This window comes from Peromyscus leucopus, chromosome 1 (assembly GCF_004664715.2).
Source record: "Peromyscus leucopus breed LL Stock chromosome 1, UCI_PerLeu_2.1, whole genome shotgun sequence".
In the NCBI taxonomy this organism is placed as follows: Eukaryota; Metazoa; Chordata; class Mammalia; order Rodentia; family Cricetidae; genus Peromyscus; species Peromyscus leucopus.
Genome location: NC_051063.1, coordinates 187,475,483 through 187,503,412, shown reverse-complemented (window position 1 = coordinate 187,503,412; position 27,930 = coordinate 187,475,483). Strand labels below are relative to the sequence as shown.

General features: G+C 49.6%; 1 protein-coding gene across 1 annotated transcript; it reads left to right on the top strand.

Moving 5' to 3' along the window:
• Positions 1 to 27,930, top strand: Prkcg (protein kinase C gamma). The gene is made up of 18 exons (XM_028862130.2): positions 1 to 443; positions 803 to 834; positions 1,760 to 1,842; positions 7,004 to 7,115; positions 7,278 to 7,409; positions 8,604 to 8,760; positions 9,965 to 10,099; positions 10,435 to 10,522; positions 10,817 to 10,846; positions 15,433 to 15,585; positions 16,331 to 16,519; positions 19,713 to 19,804; positions 19,890 to 19,952; positions 21,021 to 21,159; positions 24,877 to 24,957; positions 25,819 to 25,926; positions 26,656 to 26,796; positions 26,982 to 27,930. Exons 1-18 carry the CDS (start codon positions 274 to 276, stop codon positions 27,168 to 27,170), a joined length of 2,094 nt encoding a protein of 697 aa, XP_028717963.1. The 5' UTR covers positions 1 to 273; the 3' UTR covers positions 27,171 to 27,930.

The following is a 27,930-nucleotide window of genomic DNA, read 5'->3' as shown; positions in this document are numbered from 1 at the left end:
ACATTTCAGCAGGTGCCGGGAGCCGGAGCTCCCGCCGCCGCCCGTGCCTGCGGCTCCTCGGTGCCCCTGCCTTCTGCTCTGACCTCACCCGCCTGCTCCAGCCTCGGTGCAGCCGGTGCCGTGCCGGGGTGCCGCTTTCTGCCCTGCGCTGCGCACCGTTAGGTGCCTCGCCCCTGCCCTTCCCATCTCTGAGTCTACGGAGTCCCCCTTTCCCGTCCACCTGTTTCCTCAGAAAAAGGGCCAGATCGTGGTGCCTGCTGCGTTCCTGGGGCCATGGCGGGTCTGGGCCCCGGTGGAGGCGACTCAGAGGGGGGACCCCGACCCCTGTTTTGCAGAAAGGGGGCGCTGAGGCAGAAGGTGGTCCACGAGGTGAAGAGCCACAAGTTCACCGCTCGTTTCTTCAAGCAGCCAACCTTCTGCAGTCACTGTACCGACTTCATCTGGTGAGGGAAGCGCGCTGGGGGAGAGGGCTGGAGAAAGAGGGGACTTGGGGGCCGTCATGTCACACTGGCCCCCAAGCGATTGAGCAGAGAGGGGCTGCAGCCCCCACTCCTGGCTTAAGGATGCGGGGGGGGGGTGGAATGAAGCCTGGGTTCTTGGGTCTGAGGGAGGAGGGGCTGAGAGCTGGGTTCCAGGGTCCAAGGGAAAAGGAGCTGGGACTAGAATTTCTGGGTTCTAGTAGAAGGAGCCTGAGACTCCCTCACACACCTGGGTGAAGGTGGGAAGCCACAAACCTGTCTCGCAAAGGTGGGAGGGCCCTGCACCCCTATCTGCACTGACCTTAGATCCTTGATTCTTCCAGGGGCATTGGAAAGCAGGGCCTGCAATGTCAAGGTAAGAGCTGGGACCTGGACTCCTGGGACCCCCGAGGGTGGAGGCTGGGGCCTCACAGCTGAGGCGGCTGACACACGTGTTCTGTGGTCCCCAGAGAGGCGCGGGGGAGCCCTGGGCGGGGGGTGTGGCAGAGACACAGCCTGTGGTGGGGAGGAAACTCTGATGGCAGGGCCACCGCGGAGGTGGTGCTGGGGGCCCCTCCCTCGGCCGGCTCCAGGTGGGGACAGATATTTGGAGAATCTGTTTCCATGGGAACAGGGAGATTTGGAAAAGGGGAGTCGAAGGGGGGGAAGGGGCTCGGCGATGCAAAGTCAGAGCCCCCCTCCCAGACTGCCGTTGCTATGACAACACCATCCATCCTGAAGCAGGGGCAGGCCGGGTGGGGTCACTAATGGGCGGGTGGGGGCCGGGCGAGGGGGGCGAGTCCTAAAACACCAGCTGCCACTTGGCTGAGAACAGAGTGACTCAAGGTGGGGGGGCGGGCCGAAGCAGCGCCCCCAGACTCACTTCTGTTCAAGTTGCTGCTCTCTGCTGTGTCTCAGGATATTTCTGTTGTTTCTCTTCAGAACCTGTCTCCCTCTCTCCTTGCTTTCTTCTCTCTCTCTCTCTCTCTCTCTCTCTCTCTCTCTCTCTCTCTCTGTATGCGCACGTGTGCGCATTAGGGGGTTGTGTCACTGTATTTCTCTGTCTCTTTTTGTTTTCCTTCAAGTCTATCTCTTGGGGTTCTGGGTCCTGCTCTCTCTGTCTCTGTGTCCCTCTCCATGTGACTCTTGGTCTGGGTCTCTCCTCTGTTTTTCTCTCCGTTGGACTCTCTACGTGGGAACCCCTCTTTTGGTGGTTTTCTGTGGGCTGGATGTATTGCTCTGAATTTGTGTCTATTGGGGGGTCTCTCCTGCCTCCGTGTCTCTTGCATTCTCATCTTTAGTCTGCAGCTTCGTGGTTCACCGCCGATGCCACGAATTTGTGACCTTCGAGTGTCCAGGCGCTGGGAAGGGCCCCCAGACGGACGTGAGTGCCCAGACACCTGGTTCTTCCTCCTCAGGCCATGTCCCCGCCCTCACCCCCTCGGCGTCCGTCCCAATTTCTCTTGCTATTTTTAAGGCTGGGAGGGGAGGGGGGCTGGAGAGATAGGGGGAGCTAGTCTGGCCCAGATTCCTTGCCCTTGGCCTGAAAAGGGGGACTGAGAAGGGGCCTGGAAGAGGCTAGGGACACAGGTGAGGGGACAGAAAGGAAGCAGGGGTTGAAGGGACCAAAAGTCATTGGAAGGATGAAGTTGCCATCGGCCGAGAGAGAGTTATCCATGCCAGTACCGAAATAGTAAAATAGGTAGAGAGAATCTCAGAAGATGGTCAGAGATGCAGGAAAAGAGAAAATCGAAGCCAGGCGTCATGGCACAAACCAGGTATCCCAGCACTTAAGAGGTGGAGGCAGAACAACCTGGAATTGAAGGCCAACTTTGTCTACATAGCAAGTTCCAGGCAAGCCTGAGTCTAACTGTCTTAAGGGTGTGTGTGTGTGAAATAGGAAGTGGTGGAGATAAAAGACGTTTAGATGTTTAGGGAGGCTTATAGAGACCCCACAGTGCACAGACACCATGCAGTCGCACACGTGAATGCACTCAGATCCATATCCGCCTTGCCCTGACCCTCTCTGCACAGCAGGGGTTGATGAGCACATCAACTCTGGGCACTTGTTCCCTTCCCCTCCTTCAGCTTTTCATCAAATCTCTGATTCTTCCCCTGTCCAAAGGGGCTGTGACCTCGCAGTGACCAGTGGGACTGCCTATGGAAACGGAGATGTTTTCTTTCTATGGCTGCCACCAGCAGCCTACAGCTGGCACAAAACAGGGATGCTGTGAGGAAAAGAAACCTAAACTCCAGTTTTGCTCAGATTGATTTAAATTTGAACAGCTACATTGCTGAACGGGGTAGCATAAATCCAGAAGTTTCCAATCTTATGTTAGCAGTTCTGCAGAGTTCGATACAAGGCAAGAGATAGTCATATGATTCATAGAAAGGGAAGATAGCAACTGGGAGGCTGATGAAGGAGGGTCACGAGTTCGAGGCCAGAGTGGGCTAAATAGGGAGACACTGTCTCAAAGAAAAAGCAGGAGGACAGATCCACAGAGGCTCACGAGGCACCTGCCTCCTTGTCAGCTGAAGAAAACAGGAATTTGCTTAGAGGATGTGGCTACATAGAACATGTATTGAGCACCACTGTGTACCAGCGCCAGGGTCTGTTGTTGCCTGCCTGTGCACCTGCTTGCCTCCAACGCTAGCTGTGTTTTATGAGGTCCTGATTACATACATACTCATCAACTGTTTTACACTCAGTGTAGGCTTGAATCCGTATAATTGCTCATAAGATTAGATTAGTTGCCTCTTCTTCTGTTCCCATCTGAGCAGAGACTCGTGAACTAGAACACATGATCTGAATGTCAGTCCCTCTTCGAACGAGGAATTATCTCTTGCAGCTCCTCTTTCTTTCTTAAAAAATTTAAATACATTTTAAAGTCTTTTCTGTTCCTTTGGGAGAGATCAAAAGTCTTTTTGGTTTCTTTCAGAGGTCTTTTTTTATTGCATTGTTTGAAACAACATCTTACTATATAGCCCTAGATGGCCAGGGACTTGCTCTGTAGACCAGACTGGCCACATAGAGATCCATCTGCCACTGCTGCCTGAGTGCTGGGATTAAAAGTATGCCCCCACCATGCCCCGTGTTTCTCTCTGTTTCTTTTTGTTGTTATTGTTGTTTTGTTTGTTTTTAGATAGGGTCTCTCTATGTAGTCCAGGGTGCCTTCAAACTCCCCCATTCTACTGAGGACTCAGCCTCCCAAATGCTGAGATGATGGGTGTGTGTCAAAACAGATGGCTTAATTACTTACGGTACATCTTAAGTTCCTAGGCTAGAAAGTGAGAATTGTGCCTACTTATGGGGTCATTTCCCAGCCTCAGTTGAGTCAAACACTTGGGATAGTATCTGAAACACAGTAAGTAAAAGATTGGATCATCGAGATGGCTCAGCTGGAAAAGGCATTTGCTGCCAAGGCTAACAACCTGAATTTCATCCCTGGGACTCATACGGTGGAGGAAGAGAATGGATGACTGCAGGTAGTCCCTGACTTCCACATGTGTGCCTACACACACACACACACACACACACACACACACACATACACATGCTCAAATGGTGAGGTGACTCCATGTTTAAGAGTGCTTGTTGCTCTTGGGAAGAACACAGGCTCAGTTCCAAGCACCCACATGGTGGCTCACAACCATCCAGTTCCAGGCAATCAAATGCCCTCTTCTGATCTCTGTGGACACCAGGCACATACATGGTGCACATACATACATACATACAGGCAAGACACTCATTCACACACAATCATAAATCTAGAAAAGTGAAGATAGAAATCCCACTAAAACAAATGAAAGCCAGAGATTATCTTAATTTTCCTCCCTTCAGGCTAATTCTTTCAATGATTGCTCAGAGAAAGTTAAATCCGAGGCTGCGGCTGTAGCTCGGATGGCAGAGCACCTGCCTAGAAGCCCTGGGTTCTATCCCTAGCACTGAGTAAACTGACCATGGTGATGTTTATCATGGCGTATAGCATGGTGACCATGAGATACCTGGAATCTCAGTGGTAGAGGCGGGAGATCCGGACTTCCAGACCATCCTGACCTACACAATAAGTTCCAAGCCAGCCTGTAAAAAGAAAGAAAAGAAAAATGGGGGAGAGGATAGAGAAAGGAAGGGAGGGAGGAAGGAAGGAAGGGAGGGAGGAGGAAGGGAGGAGGAAGGGAGGAGGAAGGGAGAAAGGAAGGAGAGAAAATCGAAATAATTTTCCAAGAATCAGGCATTACCCTGTAGGGTGTTGTGTGGGTGGGGAAGGTACTGGCTGGTGTCCTAAATTCCTGCATAATCAGACCCTGGGCATTTAATGTCTCTTTAAGACATAGAAAGAATATTTATTTCTATTTGACAGAGGAGGTTGCTGGGGCTCAAAACTGGGAAATGAATCTGCTCCAAAAAAAAAAAAAAAAAAAAAAAATCACACATCTGGGAAGTGACCTGGCCGTTATTTGAACTCGGGGTTCTTCAGGGCCAGCAATAAAACCCCTCCTGATAACCACAGCCCCGCGATAACTGCGGTCGGATGAGCAGCAATGGACTTGTCCCACATACTGAGTTCTGCTGTGAGCCTCTCGTTAATCTAGTCCGGCCCTCTGGTGCCTGCGGTAGCCGGTTCTCCGTCTCATCTGGGGGCCAGCGAAGGCAGTGAGTAGAGGACCTGGGGCTAGGGGTGGCTCACAGGTCCTCCCTCGGCAAACTGGGGGAAGTATGGACATGGCAAGGCTCCTGGGAGCTCTCATCTGCATGCTCCAACCAAATGTCCCTTTGTGAAGAAGACCTCCCCGAACATCCCTTTTGGAGCCTCCAACTTCGGGTTTTCCTCTTCCTTGTCTTCCTCCATGTTTTCTTCCCCCCACTCTTCTCTCTCCTCTCACTTTCCTTTCCTTTCTCCTTCCTGCTCCTCTGTTCTCTCCCCCTCTTCCTCTTTTCTCCTTCTCTTCTCACCCTCCACCCCTCCCTCCTCCACCCCTCCCTCCTCCACCCCTCCCTCCTCCACCTCACTCTCCTCCTTTTCCCTCCCCTCTCTTCTTGTCTTCTCCCTCCTCCTCTCCACTCTCCTTGTTCCCATCCTCCTCCTCTCCCTCCTCCTCTACCTCTCTCCCCTCCCTTGCCTCCTTTTTCCTTCCAGCCATCCCTTCTTTTTGAAATACCGGGACCACACCCAAAGCCTCATGTATACCAGACAAGTGCTCTATCACCAGGCAACACCCTTAGGCCCTTTAAAATTTTTAGACAGGGTATCACTAAGTTACCCAAGCTGGTTTGAATTCTCTGTGTAGCTCAGGTTAGCCTTGGATTTCTGATCCACCTGTCTCAGCTTCGAGAATAGCTGGGATGACAGGCATGCGCTGTCAGGCCTCTGATGGTCTCCACCCCTGCTTCATTTCCCTCCGAAACAGTTGTGGCCATTTGTCATCTTTTTTATTTATTATTTACTGTGTTTACTGTTCCACCTCCTTCCACTGGAAAGCCAAATGTCAGCTGACCAGGGTGTTTTTTTTTTTTTTTTTGTTTTTGTTTTATTTTATTATTATTATTATTATTATTATTATTATTATTATTATTATTTGTATATTTCCAGACAGGGTTTCTCTGCATAGTTTTGGTGCCTGTCCTAGATCTCGCTCTGTAGACCAGGCTGGCCTCGAACTCACAGAGATCCGCCTGGCTCTGCCTCCCGAGTGCTGGGATTAAAGGCGTGACCGCCCGGCGGGTTTTTGGGTTTTTTTTGTTGTTTCATTTTTTTGACAAGGGTGTTCTGTTTTTTGAGAGAGGGTCTTGAAGTTGCCCTGCAGCCAAGGGATGCTGCTCTTCAGTTCCTGACTCTCTAGCATGCACCACCACACCCAGTTTATGGGGTGTTGGGGACGAGAGGATTCCACGAATGCCAGACAGGCATTTTATAGAGCTACATCTCCAGTCTCTCTATGTGACAGATTTCTAATTGTATTTATTCAGTGCTGGGCGTGGCACCCAGCAGGATCTCAGTGAATTTGTGTCGACTGAAGGGAGTGAGATAGAGCAGAAAGATGACAGAGAGCAAGGCCAAAGGAAGAAAACGTTAAAGGGTTTCTCTCTGGCTGGGGACACTTCTCTGTTGGTAGTTGTATGCCAAACATGGTGGCCCAGGCCTACAATCTTAGTTGGAGGCTGGAGGACCAGGAGCTCAAGGTCATCCTCTACTACATATTGTGTAAGGCCCGCCTGAACTAAATGAAACCCTGTCTCATAGCCTAAAAATAAAAACAAAAAATTCCAAGGCTGGAGAGATGGCGAGAAAGCAGTTTAAAACACTTGCTGCTCTGCCAGAGGATCTGAGTTCCGTTTCCAACACCCATGTCGGGGAAAGTTCACACTTCCTATAACTTCAGCTCCAGGGGATCTGACGCCCTCTTCTGGCCTCTACCTTCACTTGCTTTTACATGCAGGCATGCATATGCAAAAATACTAAGTCATTTTTTAAAATCACCTCTCTTAAGGTTTTAGGACGCTCCCCCAACCCTATTTCCCTAAATGACTCTTCTCTGCCCCCCAGGACCCTCGCAACAAGCACAAGTTCCGTCTGCACAGCTACAGCAGCCCCACCTTCTGCGACCACTGTGGCTCTCTCCTCTACGGGCTGGTGCACCAGGGCATGAAATGTTCCTGTGAGTGTGCCAGGCAGGATTGTCTGCTGCCCCAGCCCAGATCGGGCACTAGAGGGCGCTCCTTCTTCAACCACAGCGCAATGTCTGGGGTGCAGAGGGGATTTAAGGTGGGGTTGGTGAGCGCCTGGGCTTGAAATGCTATCTCCAGTGTTGTCGCTCCAGGTTGCGAGATGAACGTGCACCGACGCTGTGTGCGCAGCGTTCCCTCCCTGTGCGGCGTGGACCACACAGAGCGCCGTGGACGTCTGCAACTGGAAATCCGAGCTCCCACGTCAGATGAGATCCATATCACTGGTGAGGCCACGCCTCTTCACTCGCCACACCCCCAACCCGGAGCTGAGGCTAGCTGAACTCACCCAGGGTGTTCTATGCTGGGAACCAGGATGCCACGCCCCCCCCCCCCCCCGCCCAAACCACCGTCCACATCCCTGACCCCATCCCCAATGGGCTCCTTCTATCCACCACTAGCAGAACACCTGCCTTCAGCCTTAGTCTTCCAGCTGTGACCTCATGCAGCCTAGGCTGCCCTCAAACTAGATATGTAGCAGAGGCTGATCTATAATCTGTGGCCTGCAGGACTCTACTTCCCAAATGTTGGGTTTACAGACATGCAACACCATGCCAGGTTATGATTTGTGTGTGTGTGTGTGTGTGTGTGTGTGTGTGTGTGTGTGTGTTTGTCCTAGCACTGTGTATTGATTATGCTTATCAAACACTCTATCCTTGAGCTATACCCCCCACCCCCATCTCAGATTTCTAATTAGTGGCCATTGAGAAGATGGGATGAGAGGCAAAATCTGACTTACCCAGCAGAGTCCTACTCCAGACTCCTGAGTCCTAGTAGAAGAAATACACTGATTTCTGGGCACATGCTCCAGGCAACAGGCCTTATGTCCTGCATATAGGTAGTAGAAAAATAAGTCACAGAGAAAGGAGACTGACCTTGAATGAATTTTTTTAAAAAATTATTTTTAGATATATTTATTTTCTGTATGTGACTGTTTTGCCTGAATATACATATGAACACCATGTGTGTACCTCATGTCCATAGAGGCCAAAGAGGATGTCAGATACCCTGGAACTGGAGCTATAGATGATTGTGAACCACCATGTAGGTTCTGGGAATCAAACTCAGGCATTTTGCAAAACAACTCGTACCCTTTAATGACTGAGCCATCTCTCCAGCCTCTATTACTTTTCAACATTTCCTAATCTGTTGGGTGGTGTGTGTGTGTGTGTGTGTGTGTGTGTGTGTGTGTGTGTGTGTTACAGTGAGTGTATGAAGGTCAGAAGGCAACCAGCAGAAGTCATTTTTTTTCCTCCTGCGTCAATCATCAGGATTAGTGGCAGGCACCTTTACCATTTCTTTACCATCTGAGCCATCTTGCTGGCTGTGATCCTGAATTCCTAATTACTTGCTGTGGGAGGGCTGGTAGCTATTTCCTGGATCTCTAACTCAAGTCATCCTTCCTTGCTTTCTACCTTCAGTTGGCGAGGCCCGAAACCTCATTCCTATGGACCCCAATGGTCTGTCTGATCCCTATGTGAAACTGAAGCTCATCCCGGACCCTCGGAACCTGACAAAACAGAAGACGAGGACTGTGAAAGCCACACTGAATCCCGTGTGGAACGAGACCTTCGTGTTGTGAGCTCTGGGGCTGTGATGACTGACAGGGCAGGATCTGAGGGTCCTAGTAGCCCATACAACCTGGGAGTGCTTGTGTGGGGGGTAGATGTTAAGATAGAGGAAACCTCTAATAAGAGACAGGAGAAGGTGGGAGACAGAAATGGAATGATCGGGAAAGAGAGACGGGCATTCAGGAGTGAGAGACAGGGCGCTGGGTGTTTACTCCCCCTCAGTGCCCTACATGTCAGAGTGAGGAGATCAAATGAGAGACAGAGTGAGGAAGACAGGACTCTCAGGAAGCAGACCCAGGGGTTAGAGAGAGGAGGGAGGACTCAGTCGTGAAGCATGAGTACTGAGGACCTGGGATCTCAGCACCTGCAAGGCACAGCCTCCTGGAATTCCAGTTCCAAGGGACCTGATGTCCTCTTCTGACCTGTACAGGCATCAGGCACACACGTCGTGCTTAGGCACGTGCAGGCAAAATACTCATACGCATACAAAATCTTTAAATTGTTAAGGAAGCAACCAGGGAACCAGAGAGGCTGATGGACACACACGGGTGCTCAGATAGGCGGTCAGAATAAGTGAGAATGGGGGTGGGGTGGGGGGGGGTGGGGGGGGGTGGGGGGGGAGTGGAGGTCTAGAGAAGAGTCCAGAGGAAGAAAAAGGAAAAGAAGTGGGGCGGCGCAGGAAGAGAAGGGCAGAGGGACAGACAGACAGACTGAAGCGGTTAGGTTCGGGTATAGTCGTGGTGCATGCCTGTAATGGCAGGAACTTGGGGGTTGAGGCAAGTTCAAAGTTAGCTGGGACTACATGGAGAGACTTTGTTTCAAACAAAGGAAAGAAAGAAAGGAAAGGAGGGAGGGAGTGGGTGAGGGAGAGAGGAAGAAGGGATAGAGGAGGGGAGGAAGGAAAGAGAGGAGGAGAGGAGGGGAGGGGAGGGTGGTGTGAAAGTGACAAGGACAGAAAGGGAAGCCAGGACATGAGGACAGAGACTGAGAGGGGGAACTCAGAAACTCAGAGTAAAGAGAAGAAAGGACCAGGGAACTGAGTGGAAGGGATCAAGAATTCTGGAGGAATGGAGAGAGCTTGTGGTAGCTGTTTATCACCTGTGACCGCCCCGTTTGCCACGGTGGGGGAGACTCTCTGAGGGTCAGAGGTGGGGCAACAAAGCGGGGAGCCATGACTTCGGCTCCTCACTCTGCTCCCACTCTTCTCACAGCAACCTGAAGCCAGGGGATGTGGAGCGCCGGCTGAGTGTGGAGGTGTGGGACTGGGACAGGACCTCCCGAAATGATTTCATGGGTGCAATGTCCTTCGGCGTCTCAGAGCTACTCAAGGCCCCGGTGGACGGATGGTGAGGAGCAGGGCTGGGCTGCCGGTGGACCTGGGTGTCACCTTCTCGCTCCATATGTGGTCTCTCTTTTAGGCCACCATCTTCCCCCCACCCTCCCGCCTTTACTTTCCCGCATAGCTCCTCCCCTTTCTCCTCTTCCTCTTCTTCTTCCTCCTTCTCTTCCTCTTCTCTCCTCCCCTGCCTCTCCCCTCTCTCCGTATCTCACTCTTTCTCTCTCTCCATCTCCGTGTACGTCTTTCTGTGTCACTTACCTCCCTTTGGATGTTTTTGCCTCTCCCATGGGTGCCCTGCTTCCCCCTATCCCTGCCCGGCCCTGGTCTCCGTCTGTATGTCAGGTACAAGTTACTGAACCAGGAGGAGGGCGAGTATTACAATGTACCGGTGGCCGATGCTGACAACTGCAGCCTCCTCCAGAAGTTTGAGGTACCCTGACCGACTGATTGGCTTCCCCCAGGGGAGCCCAGCCCAGCCTCCCCAACTTCAAAGCTGGCTTTGCCCTCTATCCCTGGGCTACCACTGGTACTGGGACTACAATTCCCAGAAGACTCCAGGGCCCCTTCCTCAAATATTCTTAGGGGTCTAGGCCACAGGGTCTCATGGGAATTGTAGTTCCCCATCCCCATGGCTTTGGGGCCTTAGGGGCCCTTGTGGGCCTTTGCTCTAGGGCAATTACCTACCTCTCAAGGGGTCCTGACTGTGGCTTTTCCTCTCCTCCAGGCCTGTAATTACCCACTGGAACTGTATGAGGTGAGTCTCACTCAGACAGACATCTTTGGATCTAATCCTCTGATTTCCTGTCTTCAATTCTGCACACAGAAATTGAGCACCTACTTTGTGTTTATTGAACAATATCAGTGGCTACGTGAGGCAGGGCCACCATCATAGGTATTTGAGCTCAATTACTGGTAGCTCAGGGAACCTCAAAGGTCTGGAGGAGGCATTTGAGTGGACAGTGAAGGCTTCTCCTTGAACTGGCTTTTGAGCTTTGTTGTCTCTCTGTGGTCAGGACACTGTTCTCTCCATTCAGTCACTCGCTCATTGAACACTATTTCCTGAAGTATGGTGCCAGCATAGAATCAGGCCATTCCCTAGGGCTCCTCTGTAATGAAGGAGGCAGCCTGAGACATCAGAACAGGAATGTGTTTGATGGTGGAAATAGCTTCAGGCACCAGGGAGCCAGCACAGCCTGAGAGTCAGGACAACTTCCTAGAGAGTGCAGACGGGAGGAAGGAGAGAAGAACACAGGGAGGGAGGCAGTAAAACTATTCCCCTCCTTTGCTGTTTTAAAAAAAAAAAGGCACATCTCTGTATGCAAGGCAAGGGTCTAGATCTCTATGCAGCGAGAAGACAAAAGAGTCCCTTCTTCATACAACTCACCCATGATGTAAGACATGACATCTGGTCTGGTAGTGCAGGCTAGCCATCCCAGCTACTCTGAAGGCTGAGGCAGGAAGATCACAAGTTCACGGCTTGCCATCTACAGAATGATTTCAAGAACAGGCCGGGCAATGGAGTGAGTTCAAAGACAGCCAGGGCAACTTAGTGAGGCCCTGTCTCAAAATAGAAAGTAAAGGGGAGAGGCATGCTGAAATTATAGCTTAGCAGTTGAGTTCTTTTCTAGAATCCCCCAGAGAGTGGCTGGGGGCATGGCTTAGTGGTAGAGCTCCTGCCTAGAATCCCCCAGTGAGGGGCTGGGGGTGTGGCTCAGTGGTAGGGGCCTTACCTAGAATCCCCCAGTGAGGGGTTGGTGGGAGGCTCAGTGGTAGGGTCCCTGCCTAGAATCCCCCAGTGAGGGCTGGAGGTGTTGTTCAGAGGTAGAGCCCCTGCCTAGAATCCACAAAACCCCAGATTCAGCCCTCTCATTATTATTTTTTAAAATGCATGACAATATGTTAGGAAGTTATAAGTGATAAGGAAAACAATGAGCATTGAGTAGCACTGGGAATTCTGTTGGTAATGCTGCAATCTTCTTTGAGAAGCATTGGGAATTCTGCTGATAATAATGTGAGCTCGCAGTAAGAAGGCTTCTCTGAAAAAGGAACTGTTGGGCAAAGATCTACATTAAAAAAGACAATGAGTGAGGATCCCCAGAGAAGGGCCTTGCAGCAGAGGAAGGGGCATGTGTGCGACCCCGAGGGAGGAGCCAGATAGGAGGGTTGGGAGCAGCAAGGACAGTGAAGATAGGTCAAAGGGTGTGGGGGAAGGAAAGGAGACGGCATCAGAGAGGATGCCTTGTCATCCCCAAGAGGACGGCAAGAAGGGAGGGTTCTGGGCAGAGCTGTGTTGTATCCTGAGATAATCTGGATATTAAGCTGGGCATGGTGGCACATGCCTTTAATCCCATCATTCTGGAGACGGAGACAGGTGGATCTCTGTGAGTTTGAGGCCAGCCTGGGCTGCAGAGTGAGTTCCAGGAAAGGCGCCAAAGCTACACAGAGAAACCCTGTCTTGAAAAACAAACAAACAAACAAACAAAAAAAACCAAAACAAAACAAAAACAAACAAACAAACAAACAAAAACTCACTATGTAGCTGAGGCTGAACTTAAACTTCTGAGCTTCCTGCCTCCCTCTCCCTAATGCTGGGCATGTGACATAGGCATGTGTCACCATACCCAATGTGGACTAGCTGCTTAGTCTATGAGTACCAATGATTGGCTATGACTGTGTGTGGTGTGTCCACAGCTGTCTCCTCAACCAGTAAGCATACATTAGTGTTACCAATGCAGACCCACTATGTGACAGACCCTGAGCTGGGTCCTGGTGGGGTAGAATAGAAGACACAAGAATCCTTGACAACCTGAGCATGGCAGTCTAGATCTATAATCCCAGCACTCATGAGGCTGAGGCAGAAGGATTGCTATGAGTTCAAGGCTAGTGTTGGCTACATAATGAGTTCCTAGGGTACAAAACAGGTTTTGTGCCAGGATGAGCTACAGTGTGAAGCTCCCTCTCACAATGAATGAGTAAATATTAAATTAATAAATTAATGAATGACTAGGGCTGTAATTCAGCTGCTTGCCTAGTATGCCTAAGGACCTGAATTCACTCATCAGCACCATACAAAAGTCCCTGAAGCCAGGCAGTGATGGCACACGCCTTTAATCCCAGCATTCCAGAGCCTGAGGCAGGTGGATCTCTGAGTTTGAGGTCAGCCTAGTCTGTAAAGTGAGTTGTTCCAGGACAGTCAGGGCTACACAGAGAAACCCTGTCTCAAAAAAATAAACAAAACAAAACAAAACAAAACAAAAAAGTCCCTGAGAGGGCTGGAGACATAGCTCAGTATTAGCATGCTTACTTGCCTAGCTTGTCCAGGCCCAGTACTAGGTAAAAAGGTACATGCTAGGTACTGTTCTAAGTGGTTTGTAGATGTTAATCACCAACTCTTGCTAACTTTGTTGGAAATCATACCTATTACACTTACATTGTGATAAGGTTATGAAGAGAACCCCTTTGGTGACTGAGTCCCAAATCCAGAAGGCCAGATTGCTGTTCTTCACAAGAAGACATACTTTAGTAAATATTTCTTGCAGCCAGGTTGGATGACTTGTGTCTGTATCCTAGCGCTTGGGAAGTAGAGGCAGGCAGATGAGGAGCTCAAGGCACATGGCCAGTTTGAGGCTGGTCTGGACTACATGAGATCTTCATACAAAGAAACAAAAACTCTTTTTATCTCTTCCTGTCCTTCTGTGTCTGTCCATCCATCCATCCATCCATCCATCCATCCATCCATCCATCCATCCATCCATTTGTCTGTCTGCCTGCTTGCCTACCTACCTACCTACCTACCTACCTACCTACCTACCTGTCTATCTATATCATACATAGCTACATATGCATTTTTCCTTGAACCCCAGCTCTGCTCCAGTCACTGTATCTTAGAGAACAAACAGGCTGCTGCAGGATCTCCCAGGGAGTAAGCCAGCAGTCACACTGATGGAGAGATGCTAATTACGCAGGGCCACTCAGGAGCTGTCCATGGTAGCACAGAGGCCTCAAGAGAGGCGTCTGACCCTGATAAAACCACCAGGAGACACCTGTGAAGGAGACGCTTGATTCTGGTCTAAAGGAGAAACAATTTGAGGAGATGGGACAGGACAGCCTGCAAGAAGACTCAGTGTCACTTGCCCAGACCTTGAGGGGAGACAGAGGACTAGGTGAACGAGGCCAGGGTCTGTATCATGGGGGGGGGGGCAGAGAGAAGAAGGACACTCTGGACCGATCAGAGCCCGGTTTTGAAGCTGCAGGGAATAAAATCTTAATACACAGAAGCCGTGAGAGGCTTTGAAGGCAAAGGAAGACATGACCTGATTTATTTATTTTTAAATTGGTCCTTCTGCCTGCAGAGCAGAGAACATATCAGACAGTATGGCAGTGGATGCAGAGGGATGTGTGTGGCAGCTGTTGCTGTTTAGGCATGGGGACCCCCCTCCTCCCCCGCTTCCCCATAACAGAGGTGGAGGTAGGAAAAGATGAGAACACTCCATCATTGGAAACTCAGTGTGGTCCTCAGACCAATAGCAGGCGGTGTCCCCTTGGATTGTGTTTTAAGTTCTTTTTTTTTTGGTTTTTTGAGACAGGGTTTCTCTGTGTAACTTTGCTCCTTTCCTGGATCTCACTCTGTAGACCAGGCTGGCCTCGAACTCACAGAGATCCACCTGGCTCTGCCTCCCGAGTGCTGGGATTAAAGCATGCACCACCACCACCACCTGGCTTGTTTTAAGTTCTTAAGCCTCATATCCAGAAAACCTGGGAATGAGGCCCCACTGTTTTTTGTCGATCCCTTAAGGAGTTCTGGTTTAGAGGCTAACAGGTACAAATCTAGAGACGTGAATTCTTTGGATTTGACTAGGTGTGAGTTAAATAATAGTTCCACCAGGCTATGGAGAGCCCCTCCCTCCTCCCTCCCTCCCTCCCTCCCTCCCTCTTTCCTTTCCTCCCTCCCTCCTTCAATACCTCTCTCCTTTCCTTATTCTCTCCCTTTCTTAATTTTTGTACTTTGTATTTCCCCCTCCCTCCTTCCCTCCCTCCTTCCCTCCCTCCTTCCCTCCCTCCCTTCCTTCTTTCTCTCTCCCCCTCTCTCTCATTTTCTGAGACAAGGTCTTGTGTAGCCAGACTGGTCTTACACTCTCCATCCCCCTGCCTCAGGTTCCATAGTGCTGGAGTTACAGGCGAGCCTAGTCAGAGAAAGTTATTAAGCTAAACACAGGACAATGGCATTTTCTCTCCATTCTGTCTCTCTTGGTCCTTTTCATTTTGGGTTGCTGTGTCTCTTGGGGACATCTCCAGGTTCTGACTGTCTCTGGATCTCTCTCTCTCTCTCCTTTCTCATAGAGAGTGCGGATGGGCCCCTCTTCCTCCCCCATCCCTTCTCCATCCCCCAGTCCCACGGACTCCAAGCGATGCTTCTTCAGTGCCAGCCCAGGACGCCTGCATATCTCTGACTTCAGCTTCCTCATGGTTCTAGGGAAAGGCAGTTTTGGGAAGGTTAGATTCCTGGGGTCCTGGCGGGAGGGGAGGAAGCTTGCGGAAAGGTTGGATTTCTATTTCTTAGGCATGAAGTTTGGGTGGCAGACTCACTAGGCTCCTGTGTCCCTAAATGAATTAAGATGAGTTAAGATTGGGTATCTGGGGGTTGGAGAGATGGCTCAGTCATTAAGAGCACTGGCTGCTCTTCCTTTGGACCCGGGTTCAGTTCCCAGCACCCACATGATGGCTCACAGCTCTCTATAACTCCAGTTCCAGGGGATCTAACACCTTCATACAGACATGCAAAACACCAATGCACATTAAAAAAAAAACCAACAGCTTGGGCATCTGGATATTTCTGCTATAAATATCTCAATACTGGGCTGGTAAAATGGCTCAGCAGGTAAGGGCATTTGCCACCAAGATAGCAAAGGAGATCAAGGCTCTGGCCACCAAGCCAGACTGACCTGAGTTCGAGTCTCAGGACCCATGTGGTGGAGTAATAGAACCAACTCCCCGCAAGTTGTCCTAGACTTCCATGCACTCATTGTGGCGCTCACACCATACCCATAACAAACAATTGTAACAAAAATTAAATCTGCCAGTACTTTTCTTTAGAGGAGTAGATGCAATTTTAGAACACCCAGGCCCCTGGGGGAGGAGGGAGGGGGCTCTGATCCTGTCTTCTGTGTGATGAGTGGGGCAGGGCCCTGCAGCATGGAGTTTCTCAAGTGGACTGGCCCTTTCGGACATCTGTCTGTAGGTGATGCTGGCTGAGCGCAGAGGTTCTGATGAACTCTATGCCATCAAGATCCTGAAAAAAGACGTCATAGTCCAGGATGACGATGTGGACTGCACCCTAGTGGAGAAGCGCGTGCTGGCCCTGGGAGGCCGAGGTCCAGGAGGCCGGCCCCACTTCCTCACACAGCTTCATTCCACCTTTCAGACACCGGTGAGGAAGGATGGGGCGGGCTCAGGCTTTAGAAGGCTGAGTTCAGGGAAAGGCAAAAGAAGCTTGTGCTCTGAGAGGATGTGGTCAGTGCTGAGAGATGGCCCGGGGGTAAGAGTGCTTGCTTTCACAAGTGTGGGGGCCTGAGTTTGAATCCCAGTCCTCACTTAAGAAGTCAGATGTGGCTGTGTGTTCTGTAGCCTCAGCAATGAGGGTCCGAGACAAGTGGGTCCCAAGAGCTCTCTGGCTAGCCAGCCTTGTCATTCTGGTGATTTTCCAGTTCAGTGAAGGACCCTGTCTCAGGGCATTAAGAGAGCTAGGAAGACACCATGACTTCCACACTGGACACATGGGTCCACACGCCCTCACACTCACATGCATGTAACCACATTTGTATATATGCCGAATACAACAAAGAAATTGTTAAAATGAGTGAATAAGGCTGGGGTGGTGGTGTGTGCCTTAAATCCCAGGAGTTGGGAGGCAGAGGCAGGTGGGTCTCTCTGAGTTGGACACCAAAGTGATCTACAGAGCGAGTTCCAGGACAGCCAGGGCTACAAAGTGAGACACTGTCTCAATAAAATAAAATAAAAATAAATTAAATAAGTGAGTAATGTGGAAGGATGGTTCAGTAGTGAAGAGCACTTACTGCTCTTGAAGAAGATCTGAGTTTGGATCCTATGGTGCATCAAATGTGCAGTGGTTATAACCACTTGTAACTCTCGATCCAGGGGGATCTGATGCTTCTGATCTCTGGGGATCCCCGTATTTGATAAGCACATACCTGCCTCCATTATTTAAAATGATTTTAAAAATTAATTTTCTTAATTTTTTTTTTAACTTTTTGTTTGTTTGTTTTGTTTTTCAAGACAGGGTTTCTCTGTGTAGCTTTGGTGCCTGTCCTGGAACTCACTTTGTAGACCAGCCTGGCCTTGAACTAACAGAGATCTGCCTGCCGCTGCTTCCCAAGTGCTGGGATTAAAGGCATGTGCTGCCGCCACCACCACCACCACCCAGTTTTGTTTTTGTTTTTGTTTTTTTGAGAGAAGGTTATTCTATGTAGCCCTGATATCCTGGAACTCACTTTGTAGATCACGCTGGCCTAGAATTCAGAGATCTACCTGCCTCTGCCTCCCAAGTGCTGGGACAAAAGGACAAAAGTGAGCCACTATATACCATAAAAAATTTTAAAAATGAATAAATGTGGTCAGTCAAGTGGGATCCAATGGTATGGGGATGGGAGTGTCATGCAGGGCATGGCCAGAGGATGGGATCTGAGTATTGGTCAGAATGTCTGTGGTTCCTGTGAACTCTATTTCCAATGCCTGTAGCCAGTGTTCTGTGGCTTTGATCCCAGGAATGAGTTAGCTGGGAATATTTTCTTCTCTTTCTTTTTCCTTGAGACAGGGTCTCATGTAGTCCAGGTTGGTTTTGAACTTGCTATGTATTGGAGGATAAGCTTGTTTATATCATGCTAGGGATCAAACCAGGGCTTTGTGAATGCCAGGCAAGCATTCTACCCACCGGATTGTATCCCCACCCTTAGGGATGTCTCTAATTGGACATGCCCAGAATGATTGGGCTTCCAGGGTGAGCTCACCACTTTTGGATCCTGACTGAAGGATGAGTTATAAAAGGGTGTTTTCCTGAGACTGAGGGATTGAACAAGAAGTTAGAATCCTCAGGGCTTGGGGAAGTATGATTTCACTTTCCCTGGTCTCTGACTGAGCAAAAATTAATTGCAGGCAACCGAGTGTAAGTGGCACATATTTGTCATCCTGGCACTTGGGAGGCTGAGGCAGGAGGATTGCCATGAGCCTGAGCTGAATCTAACCTACAGAGTGGAGATCCTATAAATAATAGTAGGGATGTCTGGAGAGATGGGTTACTGGGTAGGAACACTTGCAGTGTGCACATGAGGACCTGAACTTGAATCCCCGTCACACACGAAAAAAGCCAAGTGTGGCTTCATGAACACCTGTACCACCAGCGCTGTGGGGGTGGGGATGGAAACAGTGTCACAGGGTTGACACTGGTTGCCACCTTAACTCTAGGTTCACTAACAGACTCTGTCTCAAGGGAATAAGGCAGAAAGTGATTGAGGTGGGTGTCCTGTGTCCTCTGATCCCATACATGCACACATACATGTGTGCACCATCTGCATTTCCCCCCTAAATAAACAAAAACTAGTAGTTGCAAGTGAAACCCAACCACTTTTGGTCCCAGGCAGCCAGAATTACGTGTGTGTGTGTGTGTGTAGTATGAGATTCAGTGCTTCTGGGTTTCAGTCCAGTCCTGTGGGTCTCTTAGAACATTGGGTAATCAGAGTAACAGAGAGAGGGCTGAGGAGATTCTCAGGTATCATGGTCAGAATCTCGGAACCTTCCTGTGTGTTTGTCCAGTTCTTCTGGAGGTATCCATGTCTGTCCCAAGTGGGCAGGAGGAAAGAGCTGTTCTTAGACAGCTGTGATAGACCATCCTTGTGATCCCAGCACTTAGAAGTCAGAGGGAGGAGGATCATGAGTTCAAGGTTGTCCTCAGTTACACAGTGAGTTCAAGGTCAATTCAGGCTACAGGAGACCTTTCTTGTCTTGTTTGTTTTTCATTACAGGGTTTCCCTGTGTAGCCCTGGTCATCTTGGAACTTGCTCTGTAGACCAGGCTGACCTCAAACTTAGAAATTTGCCTGACTCTGCCTCCCAAGTGCTGGGATCAAAGGCGAGCACCACCACTAGCTGAGACACTGTCTTTAAAAACAAATACAAAAAAACCTTGGAGCTAGAGAGATGGCCCAATAGTTAAAGACACTTATTGCCCTTGCAGATGGCTCAGGTTCAGTTCCCAGCATCCACATGGTGGCTACAACTATCTGAGTCTCCAGTTCCAGAGCACTGAATATCCTTTTCTGACACTCAAAGGCACAAAGACACACATGTGGTGACATATATACACACAGCCAAAACACTAAAAAAAAAAAAAAAAAATACGGTTATGGCCCAGTCCTTTAATCCCAGCTCTTGAGAGTCAGAGGCAGGCAGATCTCTGAGTTCCAGGCCAGCCTGCTCTACAAAGTGAGTTCCAGGATAGCCAGAGCTACACAGAGAAACCCTGTCTTGAAAAACCAAAACTAAACCAAAAAGCTTTTCTGTCCAGGTGTGGTGTGTCCCTGACACTAAGCCACACCTGCTCCTCCTCAGGACCGCCTGTATTTCGTGATGGAGTATGTCACTGGAGGTGACTTAATGTACCACATTCAGCAGTTGGGCAAGTTTAAGGAGCCCCATGCAGCGTAAGTCTCAGCAATGGTGAAGGGAGTGGGGGGTGGGAGGAGTGGTCTCGTCATTGACCTTCCAACTTTCCACGTGCTCCTCCAGATTCTACGCTGCAGAAATCGCTATAGGCCTCTTCTTCCTTCACAACCAGGGCATCATCTACAGGTCAGTAGCCCCAGCACTTTCCCTGGAGGGAAAATGGGTTCCTTGGAGGGATGGGATTCCAACACACAGCTCTGGATTGCTGAGTGCTGGTTGCCTTGGGTCTTGTGTCCCGTTGCTGTTCTAAAGTACACCACAAGGGGGCTGGAAAGCTTGTTCAGCAGTTAAGGTCCTTGCAGCCCTTGGAGAGGACTGAAGTATAATGCCTGTAACTCCAGCTCCAGGAGATATGACATCCTCTTTTTGTTTGTTTGTTTTGGTTTTCAAGACAGAGTTTCTCTGTGTAGTCTTGGCTGTCCTAGAACTCACTTTATAGACCAGGTTGGCCTCGAACTCATAGAGATCCACCTGCCTATGCCTCTGGAGTGCAGGGATTAAAGGCGTGCACTACCACTTCTCGGCCATGACATCCTCTTTTGCACCCTGCCCCAGACACCTGGACACCCCCCCCACATATACCCATACCCACACCCACACCCACACACACCCCCCACGTGCTTTTGAACCTAACAAAAACAGCCAAGGGAGGAAAAGTTTGGTTTGGCTCACAGTTTCCATCATTGAGGAGAAGTCAGGGCTATTCACACACACACAGGTAGAGAGCATTCAGGGCAGTGGTGGTGAATGCATTTTATCTTGGCACTGGGGAGGCAGAGGAAGGGGAGCTCTGTGTTCAAGGCCAGCCTGGTCTTCAGAGGGAGTACCAGGACAGCCAGGGCTACACAGAGAAACCCTGTCTCAAAACAAACAAACAACAAACAAACAAACAACAAACAAACAAAACCCCAAGACCAGAGAGCAATGAATTAATTCACGGAGCTAGTGCTCAGCAGTCATATTCCATAAGTTTTCCTGCCTAGGGAGTGATATCACCTACAGTGGACTAGGCCTGTCTATCTCAATGGAAGTAATCAAGGAAGTCCTCTACAACAGGTCCCCAGGCCAGCTTGATCTAGACAATCCCTCATTGAGACTCTCTTCCTGAGAGATAGTGGATTGTATCAAGTTGACATGGAACACTAATCATCACACTACTGTTCCTCAATTCTAGTTTGTGCTCTCCTCCTCCAGGGACCTCAAGTTGGATAATGTGATGCTGGATGCTGAAGGACACATCAAGATCACAGACTTTGGCATGTGTAAAGAGAATGTCTTCCCGGGGTCCACAACCCGAACCTTCTGTGGGACCCCAGACTACATAGCCCCTGAGGTAACCATGAGCCTGCTGCTCTGTGGACATCTCTGAGTGGGTACAATTGTCTAGTAGTCACAGGAGGCAAGGCTTGTCCTTGATTTGGGGACATCTTACCAGCCCCCACCTGTGGTCTCCACCAATGCCCTGAGTGGAAAGACCCATATGCAGAGCACTCTAAGTCAAGGAACTGGTCACATTCATGTTAACAGCAGAAAGCTACGGATTAACACGTGTCTGGTGCTCAGCTCATACCCTTCAGGCTGTCCTGCCTAGGGAATGGTACCACTCACAGTGGGCTAGATCTCCCTACTTCAAATGGGTAAAGCCAGAAGGACTAGCGAATGAGTAGCGTACAGGAGTAGGATCAGCTTGTAGGAGCGTGAGTAGAGCCTGCACTATTCCGAAGTGAAGAAGGTGGAGACTATTTCTAGGGTGTTTTGAGTGGGAAGGCCTGAGAACACTATGCCTGCTGTGGGGCTTTGTCTCTTCTGTATGCTGCTGGGTGGGGCTAACCCTTGAGCAGAGAATTGAATGGCAGCTCGCGGATAGTACATGCAGCTTTGTTGTTGATTTTTAAGGAAAGCTTTCCATTTTTCGTGTGTGTGTGTGTGTGTGTGTGTGTGTGTGTGTGTGTGTGTTGTACATGTGTGTGTGGGACACATTTGTGCATGCATGGGGAGGCCTAGGGTTATGTTAGGACTCCTCCTCCTCCACTCTTCCATTTTATTCATTGAGGCAAATTGTCTCAGTCAAAGCCAGAGTTTACTGATCTGACTAGTCTCCCTAGCCAGCTTGCACTGAGGATCCTCTGCACCCACCTTCCAAGGCTGGAGTTACAGGTGGGCCGATACACTCACCAGGCATTTTATGTGGGTTCTGGGGATCCAAACGCTGGGCCTCACACTATGTGGCAAGCAGTTTTAACCACTGAGCCATCCCCACAACACCTCCCCGTTTGTTATTTGCCCCCCTTTTTTTTTTTTTTTTTTTTTTTGAGACAAACTTTTTCAGTGTAGCCCTGGTTATCTGGAACTCACTCTGTAGACCAGGCTGGCCTCACAAAGATCCACCTGCCTCTGCCTCCCGAGTGCTGGGATTAAAGGTGTGCAACACTGCCACCTGGCTTCCCCCCCTCCCCTTTGTGTTTTTAAGACAGGGTATCAAGTATCCCAGACTGGAACTCTGTATAACTGAGGATGACCTTGAACTTATGACCATTCTGCCTATCTCCTTAGTGCTGGAAGAACAGTTAGCATTTGACAACACACCGGGGTTATGTGTTACTGGGGTTCAGACCCATGATTTCATGTATGCTAGGCAAACACTTTACTAAGCTGAACCCCAAGCCCATGCACCTCATACTTTGTGTGTGTGTGTGTGTGTGTGTGTGTATGCACATTGTGAGGGAGCTGGATCCACTGGAACTTGAGTTACAGACAATTCTGCACTGCCATGTGGGTGCTGGGAATTGAACCTGGGTCCTCTGGAAGAGCTGCCAATGTTCTTAACCACTGAGCCATCTCTCCAGCTCCCATCTTCCTTGTTTTTTTTTTTTTTTTTTTTTTTTTTGTATTGGGAATTGAACACAGGCCTTTAACTTGCACGTGATTCTGTAGTGTAGGTAGATCACCCTCCCGACATTCTGAGAGGGCAAGGTCAGACCCAAGGGCTTCCTAGGGGAGTAGAAAACTGACCCTTGGATCTTTTCAATGGATAGACGAATACCCTGGTGTAAAGGGGCTGGAGCTAGTATTTGGAAGGTTCATACTGTAGTTGGGTAGTGTGCATGAAATGACTTTTCTAAGCCATGGAGGCCATTGTGTTAGGGGTGCTGGCTCTTGACCTTTACAGTAGATCAGTGCTAGGGCCCAAGCAGTCAATGTCATTGGCCACAAAACCTTCCTGGTGACCTGAACTCACTTAAGCAAGGTGGAAAAATACACACACAGTCCTGACTCTGACTCTGGGTTATCAAGGCAAGAATCCTCCAGGCTTAAGAATATCCTGTTTTAGCTGGGTGTGGTGGTGCACGTCTTCAATCCCAGCACTCAGGAGCAGAAGCATGAGATTTCTGTGAGTTCAAGGCTAGCCTGGTCTACAGAGTGAGTTCCAGGACAGCCAGGGCTGTTACACAGAGAAACCCTGTCTCAAAAAAATCAAACCAACCAAACAAACAAACAAACAAACAAAAAAGGAATCTCCTGTCTTAGCCAAGGGTGGTGGTGCATATCTTTACTCTCAGCACCTGGGAGGCTGAAGTGGGAAGATCTCTAGTTTTGAGGACACCTGGAGATACTTAGAGAGACCCTGTCTTGCTCAGGAGAAAAACAGCAAATAAAAGGAAAGAGAAAAGAATCCAATCAGGTATGGTGACTCATTCTTGTCATCCTAGCATGCAGGAGGTGGAGGCAGGAGGATCAGCAGTTCAAGGTCATCCTTGGCAACAGATACAGCCAATCTGGGCTACAAGAACTCTTAAAATTACCTGGTCTTCAAAATTCAGCCTGAGGGTCAGCCAGATGTCTCAGTCAGTAAGCACTTACTGCCAAGACCGATGACTTGAGTTTTATCCTGGGGACCCACATAGTGGAAGTGGAGAACTGACTCCTGATAGTCATTCTTTGACTTCCACATAGAAACCACGATTCACATCCACTCTCCCCAATAAATAAATAAAGAAAGCATTTTAAAAATAAGATTTAGCTCTATATGTTTAGCATTCAAACAGAAAATGTATTTACTCAAATATTTTACATGGGTGGGTGGGACTTGTGACTTGGCCCTTAGATAGCTTTTTGTTTGTTTGTTTGTTTGTTTGTTTGTTTTCCAAGACAGGGTTTCTCTGTGTAGCCCTGCCTGGCTGTCCTGGTTCTCTGTTTGTAGACCAGGCTAGCCTTGAACTCATATAGATCTGCCTGTCTTTTTCTTCTGAGCTCTGGGACTAAAGGCGTGTGCCACCATGCCTGGCCTAGATAGACTTTAAAATGTGAAGTTTATTATTGTTTTGTGTATGCATGGGCACACATGTCACAGTATGTATGTGAGGGTTAGAGGAAAACTTCGAGGAGTCTGTTCTCTCCACTTAAAAACAATAGTGTGTGTGTGTGTGTGTGTGTGTGCGTGTCACAGCTTGCATATGGAGTTCAAAGAACAACTTTTTTTTTTTTTTTTTTTTTTTTTTTTCGAGACAGGGTTTCTCTGTGTGTTTGCTTTCTAGTCATTGTCGGTGCTTGACTCAAGATCTGCTTGCCTCGATCTGGATAAGCGTGCAACGCAAAGAACAACTTTAGGGAATTGGTTTTCTTGTCCCACTATGTGAGTTCTGAGGATTGAATTCCAGTCACCAGGCTTTGTGTGGCAAGGCCTTTTTACCTGCTGGTATCTTGCCAGCCCTTAGGTAGCCCTTATATCTGACCTAAAGGAACCTTGTAAGTATATAAACACCATTCCCTGGATTTTCCAAAGGGTGGAGCTCTTGCTAAAATATTCAGTGTGGAAAATATGGGTCAGGATCCAGAGAGGGAAAGACCAGAGGAATCTGCACATCTTAAATAAGTCACAGCCAGACACAGTGCCACATATCTGAATTTCTAGCACTCAGGAGGTGGAGGCGGGAGGATAAAGGGTTCAAGGCCATCCTCCTATACATAGTTATTTCAAAGCTAGCCTGAACTACATGAGACCCTGTCTCAAAAAGAAATCCCACTCTTTGTCTTTCTCTTTGTCTTCTAGATCATTGCCTATCAGCCGTATGGGAAGTCTGTGGACTGGTGGTCTTTTGGGGTCCTGCTGTATGAGATGTTGGCAGGACAGGTAAGGGGAAGTGGGGATGTGTTGACTTGACTAATGGCCACATCTAGTGGATGTCCCTTTTTATGCGGCATTGTTCTTGAAAGAACAGGTAGTCCAGACTAAGAAAACAGGCCAGTCTGCTGGGAAGCTGGGGCGCAGCGCTGTCCATGGTCCTGAAACATTGTCTTTCACCGTTTTTGTTTCATCTTTTTCCTGTGGACCTCTTTGGCGGTCTGATGAACCATATCAACACTCTCCAGAACAATGTGATAGCCATAGTATTCACTTGGGAAGGAATTCTTCAAATTCAAAAGTTAACTGTGTGTAGTATTACATGCCTGTAACTCCAGCACTTGGGAGGTGGACATAAGGGGATTAGGAGTTCAGGGTCATCTTTGGCTACCTAGCCTGGGCTACATGAGATCCTGTCTCAAAACAATCAGATAAGCAAGCAAGACAACAAACTTTTACTTTGTATTGCCTTTCCTAACCACAGAAGACTGAGCCGCTTTCAGTGAGAATAATCATTTCCAGGCAGTCTCTCCTTCTGTGGCTCTCTGTCTCTGTCCCTCTCTGTGTGTGTCTCTCCTTCCCTCCCTCTCTCATGAGATGACATATTGCCTAATTAACAATCTGTTGATTTGCATAACATAAAAAGACAGGCAGACAGTAGAGAGAGGCACAGAACTGGGGCACGTGTGAGAGGCAATTGGAGATGAAGGTGGGATAGTTTTCTAATTGTTCTCCCAGGACGGTCATCTGTAGGGGTGCGGGTGGCGGACACATTTTTAGAATGCATTTGTTGGAAGTGGATAATGAAGGGCTGTAGATCTGGGAAAGGCAGCCTGTCAAGCTCTGACATTGTCCTCCCTACTTTTGTAGCCGCCCTTTGATGGGGAAGATGAGGAGGAGCTCTTTCAAGCCATCATGGAACAAACTGTCACCTATCCCAAGTCGCTTTCTCGGGAAGCTGTGGCCATCTGCAAGGGGGTGAGAGCCCCAGCTCCCGGCTTCTCCAGACCCGCAACCCATACACCCCAGTTGCCATCTCTTTTAGAAGAAGGTTCCTATCACTCAAACCTCCTTACGGCCATCTGCTGCAAACGTTTGAGCAATATTTTGCCACCTTGCTGTCATCCCAGGCCAAGGGTGGCCTCTTCCTCGCCATCCTTTGCGGTCCCCACATCCTGGCACATTGCAGGAAATGTTGAAAGGGAGAGGCCCGTCTTTTCAGAGCTGGGTGGGTCAGGTTGCCTCCAATTCCTGTGACTTTTATTCTTCAGGGATCTCGATGGGTTGCCCAAATTGTGAGCCTTGGTTTTTTCTTCCTCAGTTGGTGCAGAAGAAAGTGCCTGGCCACAGAAGTTCTTCTATTTATAGCTCTCCTCCATCTCTCCCTCTCCCTCCTTCCTCCTTCTTTGGGATTTTTCTTAGTCTCTTTTATTCTCTCTGACCCTTATACCACCACACTTGATTTTAAGGCATTTTAAATTGCATTTTTATCTGTTGATGTGTGTGTGTGTGTGTGTGTGTGTGTATGCATGCACACATACACACACACATATGTGGATGTCAGAGGACACTTTTAGAGAGTCATTTCTACCCTTCCATCATGTGAGTCCTAAGGATTAAACTCAGGTCATCCATCTCTCAGGCATGGTGGCAAGTGCCTTTGCTCACGGAGCTATCTGGAAGGCCCTCTCTGTGTGTCTTCCGCAGTTCCTGACCAAGCACCCGGGAAAGCGCCTGGGCTCAGGGCCAGACGGTGAACCCACCATCCGGGCACACGGCTTTTTCCGCTGGATCGACTGGGAGCGGCTGGAGAGACTGGAGATAGCACCGCCGTTCAGACCACGTCCGGTCAGTTGCTCCCCCAGCTTCTATCCCTGGGGGCTGGGGCTCCCGAGCTCCAGTACTTGTATGTGGAGGTTGGGGTGTGGGGGGACCCTTCGGCAGAGATGCTCCCAAAGGAGAATCAGAGACCACGGGGATGTGCGTAGGTTCTGATTATCAGAGCTCAATTTTCCCATCCGTTCCTATCACAGTGTGGGCGCAGTGGCGAAAACTTTGACAAGTTCTTCACGCGGGCGGCGCCAGCATTGACCCCGCCAGACCGCCTGGTCCTAGCCAGCATCGACCAAGCGGATTTCCAGGGCTTTACCTACGTAAACCCGGACTTCGTGCACCCAGATGCCCGTAGCCCCACAAGCCCAGTGCCCGTGCCTGTCATGTAATCTCACCTGCCGCCGCTAGGTGTCCCCAGTGCCCCCCACCGCCACGCCGGCTGCAGCCCCCACCCCCACCCCCACCCCAACCTCTAGTCCGGATTCTAGGTCCCTCACCCCAGCCTTCTGGCCTCTTTCCCGCACCCCTCAACGGGTTCTAGATGCTGTTCCCAAGCATTGCTGGCATTTTAAACGCCATACAGTCTCTAGAGCCTTCCTGTGTCCTAGATTCCGTTGTGCCGAGCCTTGTTTCCCCCCCACCCCCAACATCTGGATGCTGTTCCAACTGTTCCCAGAAACCCTACTCCGTGTGGGGTTCTAGACTTCATCTTGGTAGTTTTATGCCTTCTCTCCCCCTACACCACCCTGGGGGAAATAGTCTCATGAGATTGCCTGCTCCAGACTAAGATTCCAGATCCGCCCGCCCGCCCGCATCCTTCAAGGCCCCTCCTACCTCCATTTCAGTTGTAGAGTTAAGTGGGAGGCCGGGCTCCGTGTTCCAGGCCACCTCCCTTCCACGCTCTGGGGATTCCTGGCATGCACGGAGGGTTCTTTCCCCGGCTGGTGTCAGACAGCCTTTGTTCTAGACATGTCCCAGAGCCCATCACTGCTCTCCTGCCCCGTGCATGGCTCCAGCCTTGGTCGGACTCCCCCTCGTCCTCCGCAGTGCCTGCCACTCTCTGGGACTTCCTTCTCCCCCACCCTCTTCCTTTAGCCTCCCCCACCCAGACAGCTGCTGGAGAATAAATTTGGGATGCTGATGCTAAAA